Raw genomic sequence first — 20476 nt, 5'->3', positions numbered from 1 at the left:
GCTCCTGTATGGGAAAACATATCAAAACTGTTTAAATTGAACCTATTTTATTTAAGTCGTCAAGCTAAATCTCTACGTTCATAAGCAACCCACCGTCAAATGTAGTCTGCTTAAATTTCGTTAATCTTCCTTAAATCCTGGTCTTGTGTTTACTAGCCCCGCCATTGTCAAACACTTTCCCTTTCTGTCAAACAAATTACTATTCCTATTATTCCTAATTATTAAACTTGTATCTTCTAATCTTATATATATTTATATCTATTTATATTGTTACGAATCTCACTATCAAGGCTCTCTGCAAACTGCACCTTACACCACCAACTTAAAGAACTTGACAACTCAGGGCTCCAAAGTAACGTAACACTTTAATAGTTGAATAAATAACAGCCAACACTGTACAATTGGCAACACGTACACTGTACAAATATCTTTCCGATAACACCGTTCCGCCGTATCAACTCTTGCACTAGCCTCTCCGTCTCGTTCCGGGCTTGCACTGGGTTCAACAGTTCAGGACTGACTTCACACACTAGGCTCGTTGTGTCGGACTCGATCACAGACCAAGATCAAGACGCCGTTCGTCTCAACTGTACTTGATAGTACTCCGCACTGAACCGTCGTAATGCTCCGTACAGAACCACACCGCTGAACTGTGCTGTAGTCGACCGTGTTCTGAACTCTTGTCGTGAACCTCCTTTCTGTCGTGAACCGTCTTGACTGCGACACCTCCGCTCTTTATATAGGGTCCCAGCTGGCCTTCTAGAACCGGACAGAACGCCGCTCGACGTTTCTAGGTGGTCAGGTGACTAAAACTCTTGTGACGCTGCGATCCTTCCCGAACCGTCCTGTTGACACGACTCGGCTGACAGTCGTAGCTCGTCACGGTTGACCGCTCGTCTAGCGCTGGCCTGGGGCGATTTGCGTCGGCTGACTACACACACACACCACTACCCCTCTCTGTGCCACCACAAAGTTTATAACAATATATTTAAGAGAAGATAATTATATACTCTGCATTTCATATATATCAATCAAGTCATGCATTTTAATCAATGACTTAAACTTTTGCAAGTCATTGGTTTCCAGGCTGATTCAGGCAACCCATTCCATTCTCTACAGGTTCCTATATGTAAGGCAAACAATACACATTAAGAATATATAAAGATTAAGCTGTATACAACTCTGTACATACTCCCCAAAACTGTTACGTTATATATAACTAGGAATCCTGGGAAGTCCTAAAATGACTTTGACTTTTCAAATGACCAGAGGTCAGGGAATCTCGTTCTGTTTGTTTTTTCCTGATGAGAAACATATGTACATTGTGTGTCTGTTTTATGAATGGTTTTCTTGGCTATGTGTTCGTATATTACATACAGTACATACAGTGTTCTTACATTACATACAGTACATACAGTGTTCTTACATTACATACAGTACACACAGTGTTCTTACATTACATACAGTACATACAGTGTTCTTACATTACGTACAGTACATACAGTGTTCTTACATTACATACAGTACATACAGTGTTCTTACATTACATACAGTACATACAGTGTTCTTACATTACATACAGTATTGCTCAATTAAGGTTCTGTCACACTCAACTTATCGGGTGGCTTACGTCACATTCCTAAACCCTAACTCACGGATGGCTTGCCACGCCACTGATTTTTTAAATACATAATGTATTGTAACTTTCATGATCTGTACACGCAATATCCAATGCGCTTTATTTATGAATATTTCCATACCAAATCTCTTTCTAAACCTTTTTAAACATATATCTTTCTCTTTTAATAGAAATTTTTTTTATCTAAACTGTATAATTAAATTGAAGTAACAGTCCACTACTATTATAAATTTCTAAGTTTTTTTTTAAATATATAATTTGAGTTTATAGTAGACTTTTCACATAAATAGTTATATATTAATTAAATAATATATATTTCTTCTATTATATACTTTACAGATTGACATAGAAAAATTTTTCACTGCTATTGCTGGTCAAAATTTTCTAACTCAAGATGATGACATCATTGTAGAAACTCCAAAATATTTTCAGAAGCTCAAAAACGTCATACTGAAAACTGAGAAAGAGTAAATACAATATTTTAATTATCACATATTATGGATTGGGCTAAATTGTATATATATATATATATATACATTATTGTTGTGGATTCACAGCAATCAGTCAATTAAGTCAATTCATTAGTGAAAAAAGAATTAAAATTGCTATTAAAATTTTAAAACATCATATCTACTTACTATCAATCCATTAATCAATTTGTCGTCATCGGGAGTACATGGTAGTCTAATTCGTTAAGCGCTGGTTGTGAATGTGTATGTTTCGTGTGTGAATGTTGTTCGTATTTGCACCAATATTGTTATTGTTACAGTAGTTACGCTGAGGTGGTCAATTGTAATCAAATTGAATTTCTATTCGATTGGACCAATAAAAATTATCTTGTCTTATCCTATCTCTTATCTTAGTATATCTGTTTATCTATCTCAGACTAACTGTGTTTGTCTTTTTATCTGCACGCTAGAGTGTTTGTTTGTGGAAAAGAAAGACATTGTTTCTAGCGTAAATATTTGCGTAGCTTAAATTTGAAAGTATGTCATCTATCACTGTGACTGTCGTTCTAAAAGTTGATAATGATACAATGCTCAGGGGCTGAGCTGAGCTGAGTGAGTGGTTGCTATGTGTTAGAGAGTGGTTCCTAGGCGATACAGAGAGGGGAGTATCGTTAGTTGTAGTGAGGGAGGAGTATATTGAATGTTAGATGCAAAGATAAGCGGCACTGTCGTAAGCGTATGCAAAATGACCTCAAGATTCCAGAGTTAAAGGAATGTTGTGATAGAGAGTGATCTTTGTTTCAATCGAACAGCTTTTTTCAATTCATCTCAAGTTGTAGGTTGACTTATAATAACATTTAGTTGTTGTTGTTTTTACAAGACAAGATGGTTCAAGTGATTTCAAGTTGTATATTACAACTATCCTACGCCCACAGTGGTTTAGTTGTCTTCTAGCAATCTGGTGCTACAGGTCAACAGCTGTGTACAACAATATGGTAGTGTCCATTCACCATCGTAGTAACTGTCCTTTGACTCTCGTGGTCAGGATGCTGAGACAGTTTACGTCAATGATGCCCAACCTAATTCGACCTGCGGGCCATTTTAATTTCCGACACTCGTGTCGCGGGCCACATGAACGAAAACGTAGGCCTACAAAAACGATAGACGAAACCCGTAGATCCTGTGCTTCATTAATTAATGGGATATTTGAAATGTATCTTTTTTCCCCGCCTCAGAAGATAGCTTCATTTCTCTACTTAAAATATCAGCAACATTGGGCTTCATCTCTGTACTTAGAATATGTGCTAGTTCTACAACCGAGTCATTTTCCTGTCTCTTTTCGGTAAAATATTTCCATCAATCCTCCAATTTCTAGGCTTAGTTTTACAATCGCGGCACAAACCAAGAATGCCGTCATATTTGTTTCATAATATCGTTTATATGTTGTTGTTTTTTTTAAATAGCCACACTTTCTTTATAAAAAAAAATATGTTGGCCTATTATCATGTTCCACAAAAAAAAAGTAAAGAAACGTGTCACTTTTCTTGGTTGAAAACGTACATTCGACACTCAGATACCTATTTCATAAACGCACAAATGTTAAATGTCATGGTATCAATCAATCAGGGGAAAAATTGAGGGCTCTAAGCCCCTAACGTAAGTACAGATACATTTTTGCACCTTCTAATTCTTTTTTTTTTGGGAGGGGGGGGGGAAAGGGGGGATTTTCTACATTTTGTGCCTACATTTCGGCGGGCCGGATGGAATCACGTCGTGGGCCGGATCTGGCCCGCGGGCCGTATTTTGGGCATCACTGGTTTACGTCATCAAGCCCATCCGGTCAGCGGCTGTTCTTAGCGGGTTATCAAGACAAGGGCCGGTCCATTCAATTACGTTGTCCAGCCAGCTTTTTGGCCCTTTCTTTATGCTTCCTTCTCTGTACCCTGAATGATGACTTGTGTTAGTGAGTCATTCCTTACACTATGACTGTGTCAGCTTTCGTCGCTCCACTGTAGCCTATTGAGTTCGTCCTTTGGCCACTCAGGGGTGTTGATTCCATGGGACTGTGAGAGGGAAGCACACTCTCTCCAGAACATTTTAATTTATTTCTGGAGCATAGTATGATAAAAGATTTAGAAGGATTTAATGGTTTGCGGCGAAAATAGCATAATGTGTTGCTTATAGTTGAATGACCGAACATTAGAATAAGTTGACTCATTTGAACACTGGGTCAAACATAATAAGTCTATTTTTCGTATATTTAGATCTTATTGTTGCAGAATTTAAATCTACATAAAAGTGTTTTAGTTATTTTTGTAATTCAGTTAAAAGTATGATAAAAGCAGAGTCGATAAGAGTATTGTACATTTTCTTCAATTAACTTTACCGAAGCTAAATATTTAAATATTAGAAACCAATTTAGTGTTTAGCTAGTTTAAAAAAAAAAGGATTTTCATTTTAAATCTTGTTTTAATTTCTGGACATTTCAGAGTGTTAGCAAACTATATTACTTACAACTTCATATTAGCAGCACATGATTACTTCCCTTCGAAAGAATCGAGCTTTATTAAGAGAATAGCTAAAGAAGAAAGGTCCGTCTCAACAGGTAATCCCCGTGCATCGAAGTGCGTAGAACTGTCGACAAATCAGATGGGGTTCGCAGTAAGTGCTCTCTATGTAGAGAACCACTTCTCTACGGAGAATCTTGCCAAAGTAAGAAACCAATGTGTCAGATCTATGTATGCATGTATGTATGTATTTAGGTATGTATGGATGTATGTATTTACTATGTCTGTAAGATTATAATAAGAAGAATACATTTGAAGTTATTGAGGAATTGAACTTTGCTTCACTTTTGATTTTTTTTTCGACTACTCGACAGTGGCTGTTTTTTTTGTTTTTTATTTAACTTCTTGCCAGGTTGTTGTTGGTTTTTTTACAACTTGCCAGGTTGTTGTTGTTTTTTTTTTACAACTTGCCAGGTTGTTGTTGTTTTTTTTTTACAACTTGCCAGGTTGTTGTTGGTTTTTTTTACAACTTGCCAGGTTGTTGTTGTTTTTTTTTTTACAACTTGCCAGGTTGTTGTTGTTTTTTTTTTTACAACTTGCCAGGTTGTTGTTTTTTAAAAATAACTTTTGTTTTGAATATTTGCCAGGTTGATGTTTTTTTTTTCTTTTGACTACTTACACATTTTTGACTTTTGTTTTCACTACTTGACAGGTCGCTGTTTTTGTTTTTTCCTTCTTGCCAGGTTGCGATCATACTTGATGACATAGAGCATCAGTTTGTCCAAAACTTACATGTTACAGACTGGATAGATTCCCAGACCAAGTTAAAACTTATACAAAAAGCTAAATCCATGACTAACCAAATTGGACATCCAGACTGGATTACTGACCCAATAAAACTGGATAAAGAGTTTGAAGATCTGGACGTCGTAGAAGGGGAACTTTTAGAAAATTATGTCCGCATAGCCAGGTTTAAAGCTGACAAGGAAATCCAAGCCTACAGGAGAGCTCCAAAGGAAACGTAAGCAGTGGAGTCATTATTTTACTGTCAAATTGTGCACACCCAATTCAATGAAGCTGATGGTCACCTTCCTTTAAAAAAAGAATGATTGTACTAGGGGGGTGTGTGTTAATGGTACATTTTAAACATAGTACAGTAGAACTTCAATTATTCGGATTAATTGGGAATGGTCTGTCGGAATACTCGATAGTCCGGTTAACCGAATGCGGAATATTATAAATGGTCGATTTCAACAAGAATAGAAAGAAAGTTGATATAGGGGTAGGAGGAAGTACTTTAACATGCAAGTAAAGTCTGAAGGGAAACAAAGCGTTATTTGTAGGAAACTTTCCCCTGCCCCTAATACACATGCTACTAAACACCCGGAACATACTGTTACGATTCTCTCCTAATCAGGCCTTCTGTGAACACTGCTAAACACAACACAGCACATCTAACACATCAAGAACTTGAAAAACAAGGCTCCAAATAATCTGGTGCTTTAATAATGGTCAATTAAAACAGCCAATATGACACAATTGGCAATACATCAACACTAAAAATGCTATACTGTACCGTACTAAACTAATAAACTCTACTGTCTCTATCTCTTCCTAGACTCGTACATTCACTTCAGGACTCCACCTGGACCGACTTCATGGCAGACTTAGAGTCCCGGTCTACTCGCTGTCGTATCTTGAACTGCACTGCCCTACACACATTGTGTCTCTCTCGTTCACGCAGGCTTTCGATCACATGACCATAACGCGAGTCATATCTGTGTACTAGCAGTACTGTCCATCGACAGCCATTGCTCTGAGTGATGTGCCTGAGTTCACGTGTGTCAACTGAACCTACAGTTAATCCTCTCGCGCCGCCTATTGGATTATAACAATACAATGATCCGAATGTAATAGACAAAGACGCACTTCAGCCAGAGCATTTAAATTCCTTACTGTAAGACCTAAAATAAAACTTGGGAATTCCGGATATTTGAAGCTGCGGATGACTACATTAACAAAACAAGGTCAAGGACGCCATAACAAAAGATTTCTGCTGAACACTTAGTAAAACAAATGTGCTAGTTGATGGACACAGCTATATCTTGTTCTATACATGAAAAATACGCCAGACACTTACAAAGATAGAGATGTATCATTCTTGTTTAAAGACATATTACAATGAGCGAAAATATTGTGATCAACACATTTCGCGCCAAAACGTCCCTGCACTAAAAATAGCGGCGCCAAGACGACAACAGCGCCAAAACAGTCGAGCCAAAACCGACTGCGCCAAAACGTCCTGCTTCGCTGCTGCAAACTAAGTAATAAAAATAAAAATGTGCCAGTTCTGCCCGCTTAGAATTGGGATTTTACAGTGCAAGTAAACACCGCAAAGGAGAATACCGTAAACCTTTTAAAATGCATAGATTATTCGATTATCTGAACACCGGAAACATAAAAAAACATAAAGAAACATAAAGAAACATAAAAAAAAACATAAAAAAACATAAAGAAACATAAAAAAAACATAAAAAACATAAAAAAACATAAAGAAACATAAAGAAACATAAAGAAAGAAAGCCATGTTTTAAAAAGTATTTGGTTAGTGTCGTATAAGAAAAAAATCGTTCACTAGGGCGAAGGACCAACTAGATCGAAGATACGGTTAGAGAGTAACATTGGACGTCGTAGCAGCCTTGAACTATTCTTCATATTCACCTAATACACGAGAATGACTATAACAGAGTTGCTCTTAAAAATGAGAATAAGTAAACTTATGTAGATATTTAATATATTGACAAGGCAAAGTTATTTCTGTAATTCACTATATTGCTTCATGTTTTCAAATATAAGCCAAAAGGTGAGGGACGGACTGGGGTATATGGGTATTTGGGCGATGGCCCTATCGCCTGTACTTCTTGGGCTGTGGGACCTCCAGATGGACCGCTATTAAATATTATATAATATAAAAGAACTCTGTCAATGGCCCCCGATATAAAAATTCTTTACAGAATTAACGGTGCAATACAACGCCAACGCATTTCCCAAGTAATTTAATTGCCTAGACGAAATAACAAAAGTCTGGCGAGCCATACTCCCATGCATTCGTTACACATAGAACGCAATTAACAAACAACATAATACGTGGGTCAAATTGCACGGTAATTACAAACTGCATGATATGAACTAAAAACAAAAATGTGTAACTTGACTTTTACAGTTGGCATGCTTACCCGCACGCCGTCAACGCATACTACGTCGCCCAGGACAACGAAATTACAGTACTAGCTGGCATTTTACAAGAGCCTGTGGTTTCACCGTCATATCCTGAGTAAGCTCTTGCTATTATTGACTTAGTTATAGTCACCGCATTTATATATTTAATTATTTTGTTTCTTATTTAAATGTATGCAATAATCTGTCTTAACAAATATTTAGCCTTTTTGAAAAAATATTTTCGGGCTGACCATATTTTTATCATTCTGCTTCTTTTATTTTATCAACACTCCTTCTTTCTTAGTTTGGGAATCACTGACATATCTTTTGAACACTTCTTTCTTAGTTTGGACATCACTGACATATCTTTTGAACACTTCTTTCTTAGTTTGGACATCACTGACATATCTTTTCAACACTTCTTTCTTAGTTTGGGAATCACTGACATATCTTTTCAACACTTCTTTCTTAGTTTGGACATCACTGACATATCTTTTGAACACTTCTTTCTTAGTTTGGACATCACTGACATATCTTTTGAACACTTCTTTCTTAGTTTGGACATCACTGACATATCTTTTCAACACTTCTTTCTTAGTTTGGACATCACTGACATATCTTTTCAACACTTCTTTCTTAGTTTGGGAATCACTGACATATCCTTTCAACACTTCTTTCTTAGTTTGGACATCACTGACATATCTTTTCAACACTTCTTTCTTAGTTTGGGAATCACTGACATATCTTTTCAACACTTCTTTCTTAGTTTGGACATCACTGACATATCTTTTGAACACTTCTTTCTTAGTTTGGACATCACTGACATATCTTTTGAACACTTCTTTCTTAGTTTGGGAATCACTGACATATCTTTTGAACACTTCTTTCTTAGTTTGGGAATCACTGACATATCTTTTCAACACTTCTTTCTTAGTTTGGACATCACTGACATATCTTTTGAACACTTCTTTCTTAGTTTGGACATCACTGACATATCTTTTCAACACTTCTTTCTTAGTTTGGGAATCACTGACATATCTTTTGAACACTTCTTTCTTAGTTTGGGAATCACTGACATATCTTTTCAACACTTCTTTCTTAGTTTGGGAATCACTGACATATCTTTTGAACACTTCTTTCTTAGTTTGGACATCACTGACATATCTTTTGAACACTTCTTTCTTAGTTTGGACATCACTGACATATCTTTTGAACACTTCTTTCTTAGTTTGGGAATCACTGACATATCTTTTAAACACTTCTTTCTTAGTTTGGGAATCACTGACATATCTTTTCAACACTTCTTTCTTAGTTTGGACATCACTGACATATCTTTTGAACACTTCTTTCTTAGTTTGGACATCACTGACATATCTTTTCAACACTTCTTTCTTAGTTTGGGAATCACTGACATATCTTTTCAACACTTCTTTCTTAGTTTGGGAATCACTGACATATCTTTTGTTAGACACCTTATTTATATAGGTTAGTTATTTTAGTTATTTAGCGACGCACCATAGTAGACGCATATTGAACGGGACTAGTGACGTTTGGGATATGTTGGGTTAGAGACCGGAAAATCAGTTAGCGATATAAGATTCCAGGGTAACGACGTGTTTAGTGACAGAGACTTCTACTGTGGCCTTTTATCAGAATAAATCCATGTACAATTGTTCATCAGAGTCGACTACATCTCTTCACTAGTTAAAATAGATGTTTGTCTCGTTCTATCTGGATTGTTGTTCAACTACACGTAATACACCCGAACAATTACACCCAAACGATTGCAGAGTAATTGGTTGACTTCAAGACAGCCTGAACAAGCAACATCACAGTGGAATCTGTTAGACACCTTATTTATATAGGTTAGTTATTTTAGTTATTTAGCGACGCACCATAGTAGACGCATATTGAACGGGACTAGTGACGTTTGGGATATGTTGGGTTAGAGACCGGAAAATCAGTTAGCGATATAAGATTCCAGGGTAACGACGTGTTTAGTGACAGAGACTTCTACTGTGGCCTTTTATCAGAATAAATCCATGTACAATTGTTCATCAGAGTCGACTACATCTCTTCACTAGTTAAAATAGATGTTTGTCTCGTTCTATCTGGATTGTTGTTCAACTACACGTAATACACCCGAACAATTACACCCAAACGATTGCAGAGTAATTGGTTGACTTCAAGACAGCCTGAACAAGCAACATCACACTTTTCAACACTTCTTTCTTAGTTTGGGAATCACTGACATATCTTTTCAACACTTCTTTCTAAGTTTGGACATTACTGACATATCTTTTCAACACTTCTTTCTTAGTTTGGGAAACACTGACATATCTTTTGAACACTTCTTTCTTAGTTTGGGAATCACTGACATATCTTTTCAACACTTCTTTCTTAGTTTGGACATCACTGACATATCTTTTCAACACTTCTTTCTTAGTTTGGGAATCACTGACATATCTTTTCAACACTTCTTTCTTAGTTTGGGAATCACTGACATATCTTTTGAACACTTCTTTCTTAGTTTGGGAATCACTGACATATCTTTTCAACACTTCTTTCTTAGTTTGGGAATCACTGACATATCTTTTCAACACTTCTTTCTTAGTTTGGACATCACTGACATATCTTTTCAACACTTCTTTCTTAGTTTGGGAATCACTGACATATCTTTTGAACACTTCTTTCTTAGTTTGGGAATCACTGACATATCTTTTCAACACTTCTTTCTTAGTTTGGACATCACTGACATATCTTTTGAACACTTCTTTCTTAGTTTGGGAATCACTGACATATCTTTTCAACACTTCTTTCTTAGTTTGGGAATCACTGACATATCTTTTGAACACTTCTTTCTTAGTTTGGGAATCACTGACATATCTTTTCAACACTTCTTTCTTAGTTTGGGAATCACTGACATATCTTTTCAACACTTCTTTCTTAGTTTGGGAATCACTGACATATCTTTTGAACACTTCTTTCTTAGTTTGGACATCACTGACATATCTTTTGAACACTTCTTTCTTAGTTTGGACATCACTGACATATCTTTTGAACACTTCTTTCTTAGTTTGGACATCACTGACATATCTTTTCAACACTTCTTTCTTAGTTTGGACATCACTGACATATCTTTTCAACACTTCTTTCTTAGTTTGGACATCACTGACATATCTTTTGAACACTTCTTTCTTAGTTTGGGAATCACTGACATATCTTTTCAACACTTCTTTCTTAGTTTGGGAATCACTGACATATCTTTTGAACACTTCTTTCTTAGTTTGGGAATCACTGACATATCTTTTCAACACTTCTTTCTTAGTTTGGACATCACTGACATATCTTTTGAACACTTCTTTCTTAGTTTGGACATCACTGACATATCTTTTCAACACTTCTTTCTTAGTTTGGGAATCACTGACATATCTTTTCAACACTTCTTTCTTAGTTTGGGAATCACTGACATATCTTTTGAACACTTCTTTCTTAGTTTGGACATCACTGACATATCTTTTCAACACTTCTTTCTTAGTTTGGGAATCACTGACATATCTTTTGAACACTTCTTTCTTAGTTTGGACATCACTGACATATCTTTTGAACACTTCTTTCTTAGTTTGGACATCACTGACATATCTTTTCAACACTTCTTTCTTAGTTTGGGAATCACTGACATGTCTTTTGAACACTTCTTTCTTAGTTTGGACATCACTGACATATCTTTTGAACACTTCTTTCTTAGTTTGGACATCACTGACATATCTTTTCAACACTTCTTTCTTAGTTTGGGAATCACTGACATATCTTTTGAACACTTCTTTCTTAGTTTGGGAATCACTGACATATCTTTTCAACACTTCTTTCTTAGTTTGGGAATCACTGACATATCTTTTCAACACTTCTTTCTTAGTTTGGGAATCACTGACATATCTTTTCAACACTTCTTTCTTAGTTTGGGAATCACTGACATATCTTTTGAACACTTCTTTCTTAGTTTGGGAATCACTGACATATCTTTTCAACACTTCTTTCTTAGTTTGGGAATCACTGACATATCATTTCAACACTTCTTTCTTAGTTTGGGAATCACTGACATATCTTTTGAACACTTCTTTCTTAGTTTGGACATCACTGACATATCTTTTCAACACTTTTTTCTTAGTTTGGACATCACTGACATATCTTTTGAACACTTCTTTCTTAGTTTGGACATCACTGACATATCTTTTCAACACTTCTTTCTTAGTTTGGACATGTGTGACATATCTTTTCAACACTTCTTTCTTAGTTTGGACATCACTGACATATCTTTTGAACACTTCTTTCTTAGTTTGGACATCACTGACATATCTTTTCAACACTTCTTTCATAGTTTGGGAATCACTGACATATCTTTTCAACACTTCTTTCTTAGTTTGGACATCACTGACATATCTTTTGAACACTTCTTTCTTAGTTTGGACATCACTGACATATCTTTTGAACACTTCTTTCTTAGTTTGGACATCACTGACATATCTTTTGAACACTTCTTTCTTAGTTTGGAAATCACTGACATATCTTTTGAACACTTCTTTCTTAGTTTGGGAATCACTGACATATCTTTTCAACACTTCTTTCTTAGTTTGGGAATCACTGACATATCTTTTCAACACTTCTTTCTTAGTTTGGGAATCACTGACATATCTTTTCAACACTTCTTTCTTAGTTTGGGAATCACTGACATATCTTTTGAACACTTCTTTCTTAGTTTGGACATCACTGACATATCTTTTCAACACTTCTTTCTTAGTTTGGGAATCACTGACATATCTTTTGAACACTTCTTTCTTAGTTTGGACATCACTGACATATCTTTTGAACACTTCTTTCTTAGTTTGGACATCACTGACATATCTTTTCAACACTTCTTTCTTAGTTTGGGAATCACTGACAAGTCTTTTGAACACTTCTTTCTTAGTTTGGACATCACTGACATATCTTTTGAACACTTCTTTCTTAGTTTGGACATCACTGACATATCTTTTCAACACTTCTTTCTTAGTTTGGGAATCACTGACATATCTTTTGAACACTTCTTTCTTAGTTTGGGAATCACTGACATATCTTTTCAACACTTCTTTCTTAGTTTGGGAATCACTGACATATCTTTTCAACACTTCTTTCTTAGTTTGGGAATCACTGACATATCTTTTCAACACTTCTTTCTTAGTTTGGGAATCACTGACATATCTTTTGAACACTTCTTTCTTAGTTTGGGAATCACTGACATATCTTTTCAACACTTCTTTCTTAGTTTGGGAATCACTGACATATCTTTTCAACACTTCTTTCTTAGTTTGGGAATCACTGACATATCTTTTGAACACTTCTTTCTTAGTTTGGACATCACTGACATATCTTTTCAACACTTTTTTCTTAGTTTGGACATCACTGACATATCTTTTGAACACTTCTTTCTTAGTTTGGACATCACTGACATATCTTTTCAACACTTCTTTCTTAGTTTGGACATGTGTGACATATCTTTTCAACACTTCTTTCTTAGTTTGGACATCACTGACATATCTTTTGAACACTTCTTTCTTAGTTTGGACATCACTGACATATCTTTTCAACACTTCTTTCATAGTTTGGGAATCACTGACATATCTTTTCAACACTTCTTTCTTAGTTTGGACATCACTGACATATCTTTTGAACACTTCTTTCTTAGTTTGGACATCACTGACATATCTTTTGAACACTTCTTTCTTAGTTTGGACATCACTGACATATCTTTTGAACACTTCTTTCTTAGTTTGGGAATCACTGACATATCTTTTGAACACTTCTTTCTTAGTTTGGGAATCACTGACATATCTTTTCAACACTTCTTTCTTAGTTTGGGAATCACTGACATATCTTTTGAACACTTCTTTCTTAGTTTGGACATCACTGACATATCTTTTCAACACTTCTTTCTTAGTTTGGGAATCACTGACATATCTTTTGAACACTTCTTTCTTAGTTTGGGAATCACTGACATATCTTTTCAACACTTCTTTCTTAGTTTGGGAATCACTGACATATCTTTTGAACACTTCTTTCTTAGTTTGGACATCACTGACATATCTTTTGAACACTTCTTTCTTAGTTTGGGAATCACTGACATATCTTTTCAACACTTCTTTCTTAGTTTGGGAATCACTGACATATCTTTTGAACACTTCTTTCTTAGTTTGGACATCACTGACATATCTTTTGAACACTTCTTTCTTAGTTTGGACATCACTGACATATCTTTTGAACACTTCTTTCTTAGTTTGGGAACACTGACATATCTTTTGAACACTTCTTTCTTAGTTTGGGAATCACTGACATATCTTTTCAACACTTCTTTCTTAGTTTGGACATCACTGACATATCTTTTGAACACTTCTTTCTTAGTTTGGACATCACTGACATATGTTTTCAACACTTCTTTCTTAGTTTGGGAATCACTGACATATCTTTTGAACACTTCTTTCTTAGTTTGGGAATCACTGACATATCTTTTCAACACTTCTTTCTTAGTTTGGGAATCACTGACATATCTTTTGAACACTTCTTTCTTAGTTTGGACATCACTGACATATCTTTTGAACACTTCTTTCTTAGTTTGGACATCACTGACATATCTTTTGAACACTTCTTTCTTAGTTTGGGAATCACTGACATATCTTTTGAACACTTCTTTCTTAGTTTGGGAATCACTGACATATCTTTTCAACACTTCTTTCTTAGTTTGGACATCACTGACATATCTTTTGAACACTTCTTTCTTAGTTTGGACATCACTGACATATCTTTTCAACACTTCTTTCTTAGTTTGGGAATCACTGACATATCTTTTCAACACTTCTTTCTTAGTTTGGGAATCACTGACATATCTTTTCAACACTTCTTTCTTAGTTTGGACATCACTGACATATCTTTTCAACACTTCTTTCTTAGTTTGGGAATCACTGACATATCTTTTGAACACTTCTTTCTTAGTTTGGGAATCACTGACATATCTTTTCAACACTTCTTTCTTAGTTTGGACATCACTGACATATCTTTTCAACACTTCTTTCTTAGTTTGGGAATCACTGACATATCTTTTCAACACTTCTTTCTTAGTTTGGGAATCACTGACATATCTTTTGAACACTTCTTTCTTAGTTTGGGAATCACTGACATATCTTTTCAACACTTCTTTCTTAGTTTGGGAATCACTGACATATCTTTTCAACACTTCTTTCTTAGTTTGGACATCACTGACATATCTTTTCAACACTTCTTTCTTAGTTTGGGAATCACTGACATATCTTTTGAACACTTCTTTCTTAGTTTGGGAATCACTGACATATCTTTTCAACACTTCTTTCTTAGTTTGGACATCACTGACATATCTTTTCAACACTTCTTTCTTAGTTTGGGAATCACTGACATATCTTTTCAACACTTCTTTCTTAGTTTGGGAATCACTGACATATCTTTTGAACACTTCTTTCTTAGTTTGGGAATCACTGACATATCTTTTCAACACTTCTTTCTTAGTTTGGGAATCACTGACATATCTTTTGAACACTTCTTTCTTAGTTTGGGAATCACTGACATATCTTTTGAACACTTCTTTCTTAGTTTGGACATTACTGACATATCTTTTGAACACTTCTTTCTTAGTTTGGACATCACTGACATATCTTTTGAACACTTCTTTCTTAGTTTGGACATCACTGACATATCTTTTGAACATTTCTTTCTTAGTTTGGACATCACTGACATATCTTTTCAACACTTCTTTCTTAGTTTGGACATCACTGACATATCTTTTCAACACTTCTTTCTTAGTTTGGACATCACTGACATATCTTTTCAACACTTCTTTCTTAGTTTGGGAATCACTGACATATCCTTTCAACACTTCTTTCTTAGTTTGGACATCACTGACATATCTTTTCAACACTTCTTTCTTAGTTTGGGAATCACTGACATATCTTTTCAACACTTCTTTCTTAGTTTGGACATCACTGACATATCTTTTGAACACTTCTTTCTTAGTTTGGACATCACTGACATATCTTTTCAACACTTCTTTCTTAGTTTGGACATCACTGACATATCTTTTGAACACTTCTTTCTTAGTTTGGACATCACTGACATATCTTTTCAACACTTCTTTCTTAGTTTGGGAATCACTGACATATCTTTTCAACACTTCTTTCTTAGTTTGGACATCACTGACATATCTTTTGAACACTTCTTTCTTAGTTTGGGAATCACTGACATATCTTTTGAACACTTCTTTCTTAGTTTGGGAATCACTGACATATCTTTTGAACACTTCTTCTTTTTATATAATAATCCACGACGTTTCAATGAACTGTTTTCCAGCGCCTACATGTATGGCTCCATCGGAATGATCCTAGGCCACGAACTTATACATGGCTTTGACGACAGTGGTAGACTATATGACGCAATTGGTAATCTCAAAGAAACCTGGTCTACTGGTGCCGCCAAGAAATTTGAAAGCAGATCAAAATGTTTAATAAAACAGTTTGACTCTTACACAGTACAGGGAAAAAACGTAAGCCTTCCTCTATTTATTGCTTTATCCAAGCATTTTAAAATCTCTTTGGAGTGCTCAGAACTCAGCTCCGTACCATCCATGTTCTAATTCCTCGTCTACATCAGGCCGTATGATAGACAAAGGTAAAAGAATGAGAATGATTAAATCGCTTTTACAAAAAGTCAGCAACTTCATAAAGAAGAATTTAAAAAAAAATTTAATTAGCTCTTTTGAGATTTTTTTTAGGACGACCTTGAGTCCACCAAACTTTGGGTTCCTGACATCATTTCGGGGGAAGTATGGCCACATGACAGCCTCGTTAACCGCTGACCACAGAAACATTACCGTTACGAGGTCTAAGAAACGAGTTACTCTTATTATTACCCTAGTGAATTTAAACACTAAATATCTAATGTATGTATGTATCCTTTCCTTACAGCTGAGTGGTCTATTAACTTTGGGAGAAAATATAGCAGACAATGGAGGTGTTAAATTAGCTTATAGAGCCTATAAAGATGGAATCAAATCAAAACATTCTTTACCAAACTTGAACCTCACTGAGGACCAACTGTATTTTGTCGGCATGAGCCAGGTAATAATAATACAATTAGACAATAAAATATAGAAGCCCACGAAAAAAATGCTTTTATTTAGGAATATCGATCACATGTACAATAGCCTGCGGAAAAGCATAGTATAATGAAATATGTTATCTTTATACAATTCATTATGTTCACTTTGTTAGGTTAAAAAAAATTCATTACAACATGCAATTTAATTTCTGGTACATTTTCTAAAAGCTTATTTTGGTTGACACTGTGTGTTTGGTATTCTCAGTTTTGGTGTGGCCATTACGATGCAGAGTATGAAATACAATCAATCCGAAGTGATAGTCATGCCCATAGTAGATACAGGTATGTTATTATTATAGCTTTTATATAATGCTACTTTCATGCTTATAGCATGCTCAGAGCGCTTTTGGTCCAATCTCATATGTGGACCAGTGGGGGGGGGGAGGAGGGGGTATCTAGGAGTAAACGCAACTCTGCCCGAGTCGGGTGTCGAACCTCGAGCCACCTTCTAGGTAGCCAAGCCAAGTTCAAGCGCACGTGGCCTCTCGACCACGCTTCCCACAAGTTTTATACACACTTATGTTTTGTTTTTGTAAAATGTTTTGACATGTTTCGGATGTTCCTTCAGAGTTGAAGATAATTACTTCCTAGTCCAAACCTCCCGCAGGACGACGGGGGATGGGAGCAAGCAGGGTTTGAACCCGGGACTATCGATAAATCTGAACGATAGTCCAGCGCGCAAACCGCACGACCAGGCAGCCATCCACTTAACCTAGTACTTCTATAATTTCATATAGTTACTTCTATAAAAGTGTAAAGTAAAGTAAAGTTCCCTTTTCAGAACGTATGACGTATGGTAGAGATGATGTAAAGGTCACCTGTTTCCGTGGCCCAAGGTTAACAAGGGTGACATGTGGCCAGCAGAGCATTTGAAAAAAAAAAAGGCATCGTATTTCAGTGAACCCCCGTTGAGGTGCCTAAGAACCTTGTTCATTGCACTGGCGGGGATTAAACCAGGACAAGATCTCCTAACACTAATGCATATCATTTTCTCTTTTTTTGGTAATGTTCATCACAGTAAGGTATAATCATTTAAAGCGTTATCATGTATTCTCATCTCTCATCTGACCCTTAGCTTTAGTGACAGTTCGCGTAAACAAATCTCCCCATTTTCCCGGTCAGTAACTTTTTTTTAGCAACATATCAAGAGAGAGGTCAGTCCATTCTTACATGTTGTCCATCCAGCCTTTCTTTGGACGACCCTTTCTTCGTGCTACCTTCGAGAATGAATTTCGACAGTCAGGGATGTCTAGAAATATGACCGAACTAGCTCAGCTTATCGTCTCTGCACAGCATTGAGGAGTTCCAACTTTTTGCCAGTTGACTTGTATAGTTCCTTGACGTAGTGTTGTTGTTTTTATAACGTTTTCGAAGGTGCTTCTTAATATTATTAAATATAATGAATGTTTCTCTCAACCACACATGTTTATTTCATTAGGGTGCTTGGCTCTATGGCAAATAGCAGAGATTTTGCAAGGGCTTTCAAGTGTTCTGAGAAGTCAACTTTAAATCCAAAGAATAAATGCAGCGTCTGGTGAAGCCTTGAAACATGAAACATTTCCTGCATGCAGAGCAACATAATTTACAATTGTATAAACAATTAACACAGTTTATGTACAAACACACATTGTATCCAGCATCTATTGGATTGTATTGATTTAGTCAGTGGCGTAGCTAGGGTATTTGATTCCCTGTGCGGTAGCTCCCCGTGATACCCTACAAAAAGAAAAAGAAAAATAACAACAAAAAGACTTCCCCCCCCCCCAAAATAATGTGTGTTCGTCGCTTAAGTTATGCTAATTCGTAAAACATCATACAAACACACATATACTAAAATTGAATCATACATGCTTTCTGGCTGACGAATCTATTAATTTTTTCCCATCAATTCTTGATGAACGAATACAATTTCCAATTGGATTAAACGTAACTTCGTCATCGTTGATCTCAATTACTTCTTGATACACTTGAGTTTGAAAAAAAACTTAGCTCCTCTGTACCACAATGGTCAGAAATATGCGAGTCAAGACAACTATACTCTGGACTGAACTATCACGCCTATATTTTTGTTTTTAACTCAATAGGTTTTTGTTACGGAAAGTTTTTAGATTTCTGAAGAAACTGCGCTAAACCGTTTGAAGCCTCTTTTGCTCCAGAAGAAACACCCTTTTGTTAATGTCACTAGGAAAACTGTTGAGATTGGTTTCGATCTGAGGATTCAATAGTTGGAATGGCGACAAAAATCATATTGATCAACCACATCCTAAGGTGCTCATAAGGTGCTCAGAATCAGTGATTATTTCTTATTCTCATGTACCCGAATCCAAGGTAGATGAGAAAATTAAAATATTGCATATCAACTAAAAATCCGCCGACTTCCGATCTAATAGAAGAATGTTCTACTATACAATGAAATGTCTGCAAAGGTTCTATAACTTTTGAAAATGTACCCCTAACCTTCTTTAAGGATTTTCCTCTGCTGCTCTTTAATGTACAAGCGAAGCGCTTAAAGCTAGTTCCGGTTATTTTGATAAGTTGTGTGTTGAAGTTGAAAACAAAATGTATAAACGGTAGAGTATTGAACATTGTAACTGTATCGACTTGAATTCCTGCCAAATTCAGAGAGCGGTTTTGAGCAGTCAACAAATTCTGCTTTATGATTGACTTCGAGAATACGCTTTCGAACACCGTAGTGAGACATGAAAGCAGCAATATCAAAGCTTTGACCTCTGTAGTCCTTTATTTCTATGTCCTCCGAATGTAATTTCTCTACAATCCTTGAGGTGGTTCCAACGACATGATTGTCCACGGTGTCGATGAAATCAACGAAACACTTACCAACTAGTACTCCATCATTATCCATTAAATTAACAAAGTGACTAAATAAAGAAATGTTCAATTGACATTTTCAATACAGAAACTTGTGAGTGTGCAATTTGCAGTTTTTACTGAGAATATTTGATATACCCGCCATCGCTTGATGCCTCTTGCGGCCCGCACCACCGCACATGGCTAGCTACGCCTCTGAATTTTGTGCATATATTATATACATATTTGTGCAATATACAATTCAATTCTAATAGACTGATTTGTGATATAAAGTACATAAAGATATATATATATATCTAAAGATTGCGTAACAGTCATTGAATTGTACGTGACAAATGAAACAATTTGAAATGTGTTATTAAACTTCTAATTCCTACCTATATATTAAACTGTATTGTTGACTGTGTTATCATTTTTATTTTTGCTGTACATTTGGTTGGTTTTAGAACCAATAGTTTTATTAATATAGACGCAGCACTCGTGGCAGCCATCTGTTTACAAACCCCGTTAACCTTGCTTGGCAAATCTGTTTTAAAAAAACACACACAAAACAAACGTTCAAACACCCAGACATCTTAAGCCTTAGCAGGGAAATAATTTAGGTAGTTTTAGCAAGTACA

The 20476-nt window shown here is 35.8% G+C and overlaps 1 protein-coding gene across 1 annotated transcript in view; it reads left to right on the top strand.

The window, feature by feature from the left end:
- LOC106072101 (endothelin-converting enzyme 2-like) overlaps nucleotides 1-20245 on the top strand; it is a 28968-nt gene extending 8723 nt beyond the window's left edge. Inside the window, exons 8-15 of the mRNA XM_056021230.1 lie at nucleotides 1979-2106; nucleotides 4578-4800; nucleotides 5339-5616; nucleotides 7819-7929; nucleotides 16221-16413; nucleotides 16835-16987; nucleotides 17233-17309; nucleotides 18466-20245. Coding sequence (XP_055877205.1) covers nucleotides 1979-2106; nucleotides 4578-4800; nucleotides 5339-5616; nucleotides 7819-7929; nucleotides 16221-16413; nucleotides 16835-16987; nucleotides 17233-17309; nucleotides 18466-18565 — 1263 coding nt within the window. The 3' untranslated portion in view covers nucleotides 18566-20245. The remainder of the gene's footprint in view (nucleotides 1-1978; nucleotides 2107-4577; nucleotides 4801-5338; nucleotides 5617-7818; nucleotides 7930-16220; nucleotides 16414-16834; nucleotides 16988-17232; nucleotides 17310-18465) is intronic.
- The last annotated feature ends 231 nt before the right edge of the window (nucleotides 20246-20476 follow it).

The sequence above is a fragment of the Biomphalaria glabrata genome, chromosome 2 (genome assembly GCF_947242115.1).
Source record: "Biomphalaria glabrata chromosome 2, xgBioGlab47.1, whole genome shotgun sequence".
NCBI classification, from domain to species: domain Eukaryota; kingdom Metazoa; phylum Mollusca; class Gastropoda; family Planorbidae; genus Biomphalaria; species Biomphalaria glabrata.
Note: the sequence above shows the minus strand (reverse complement) of the source record. Positions and strands in the feature narration are given on the sequence as shown.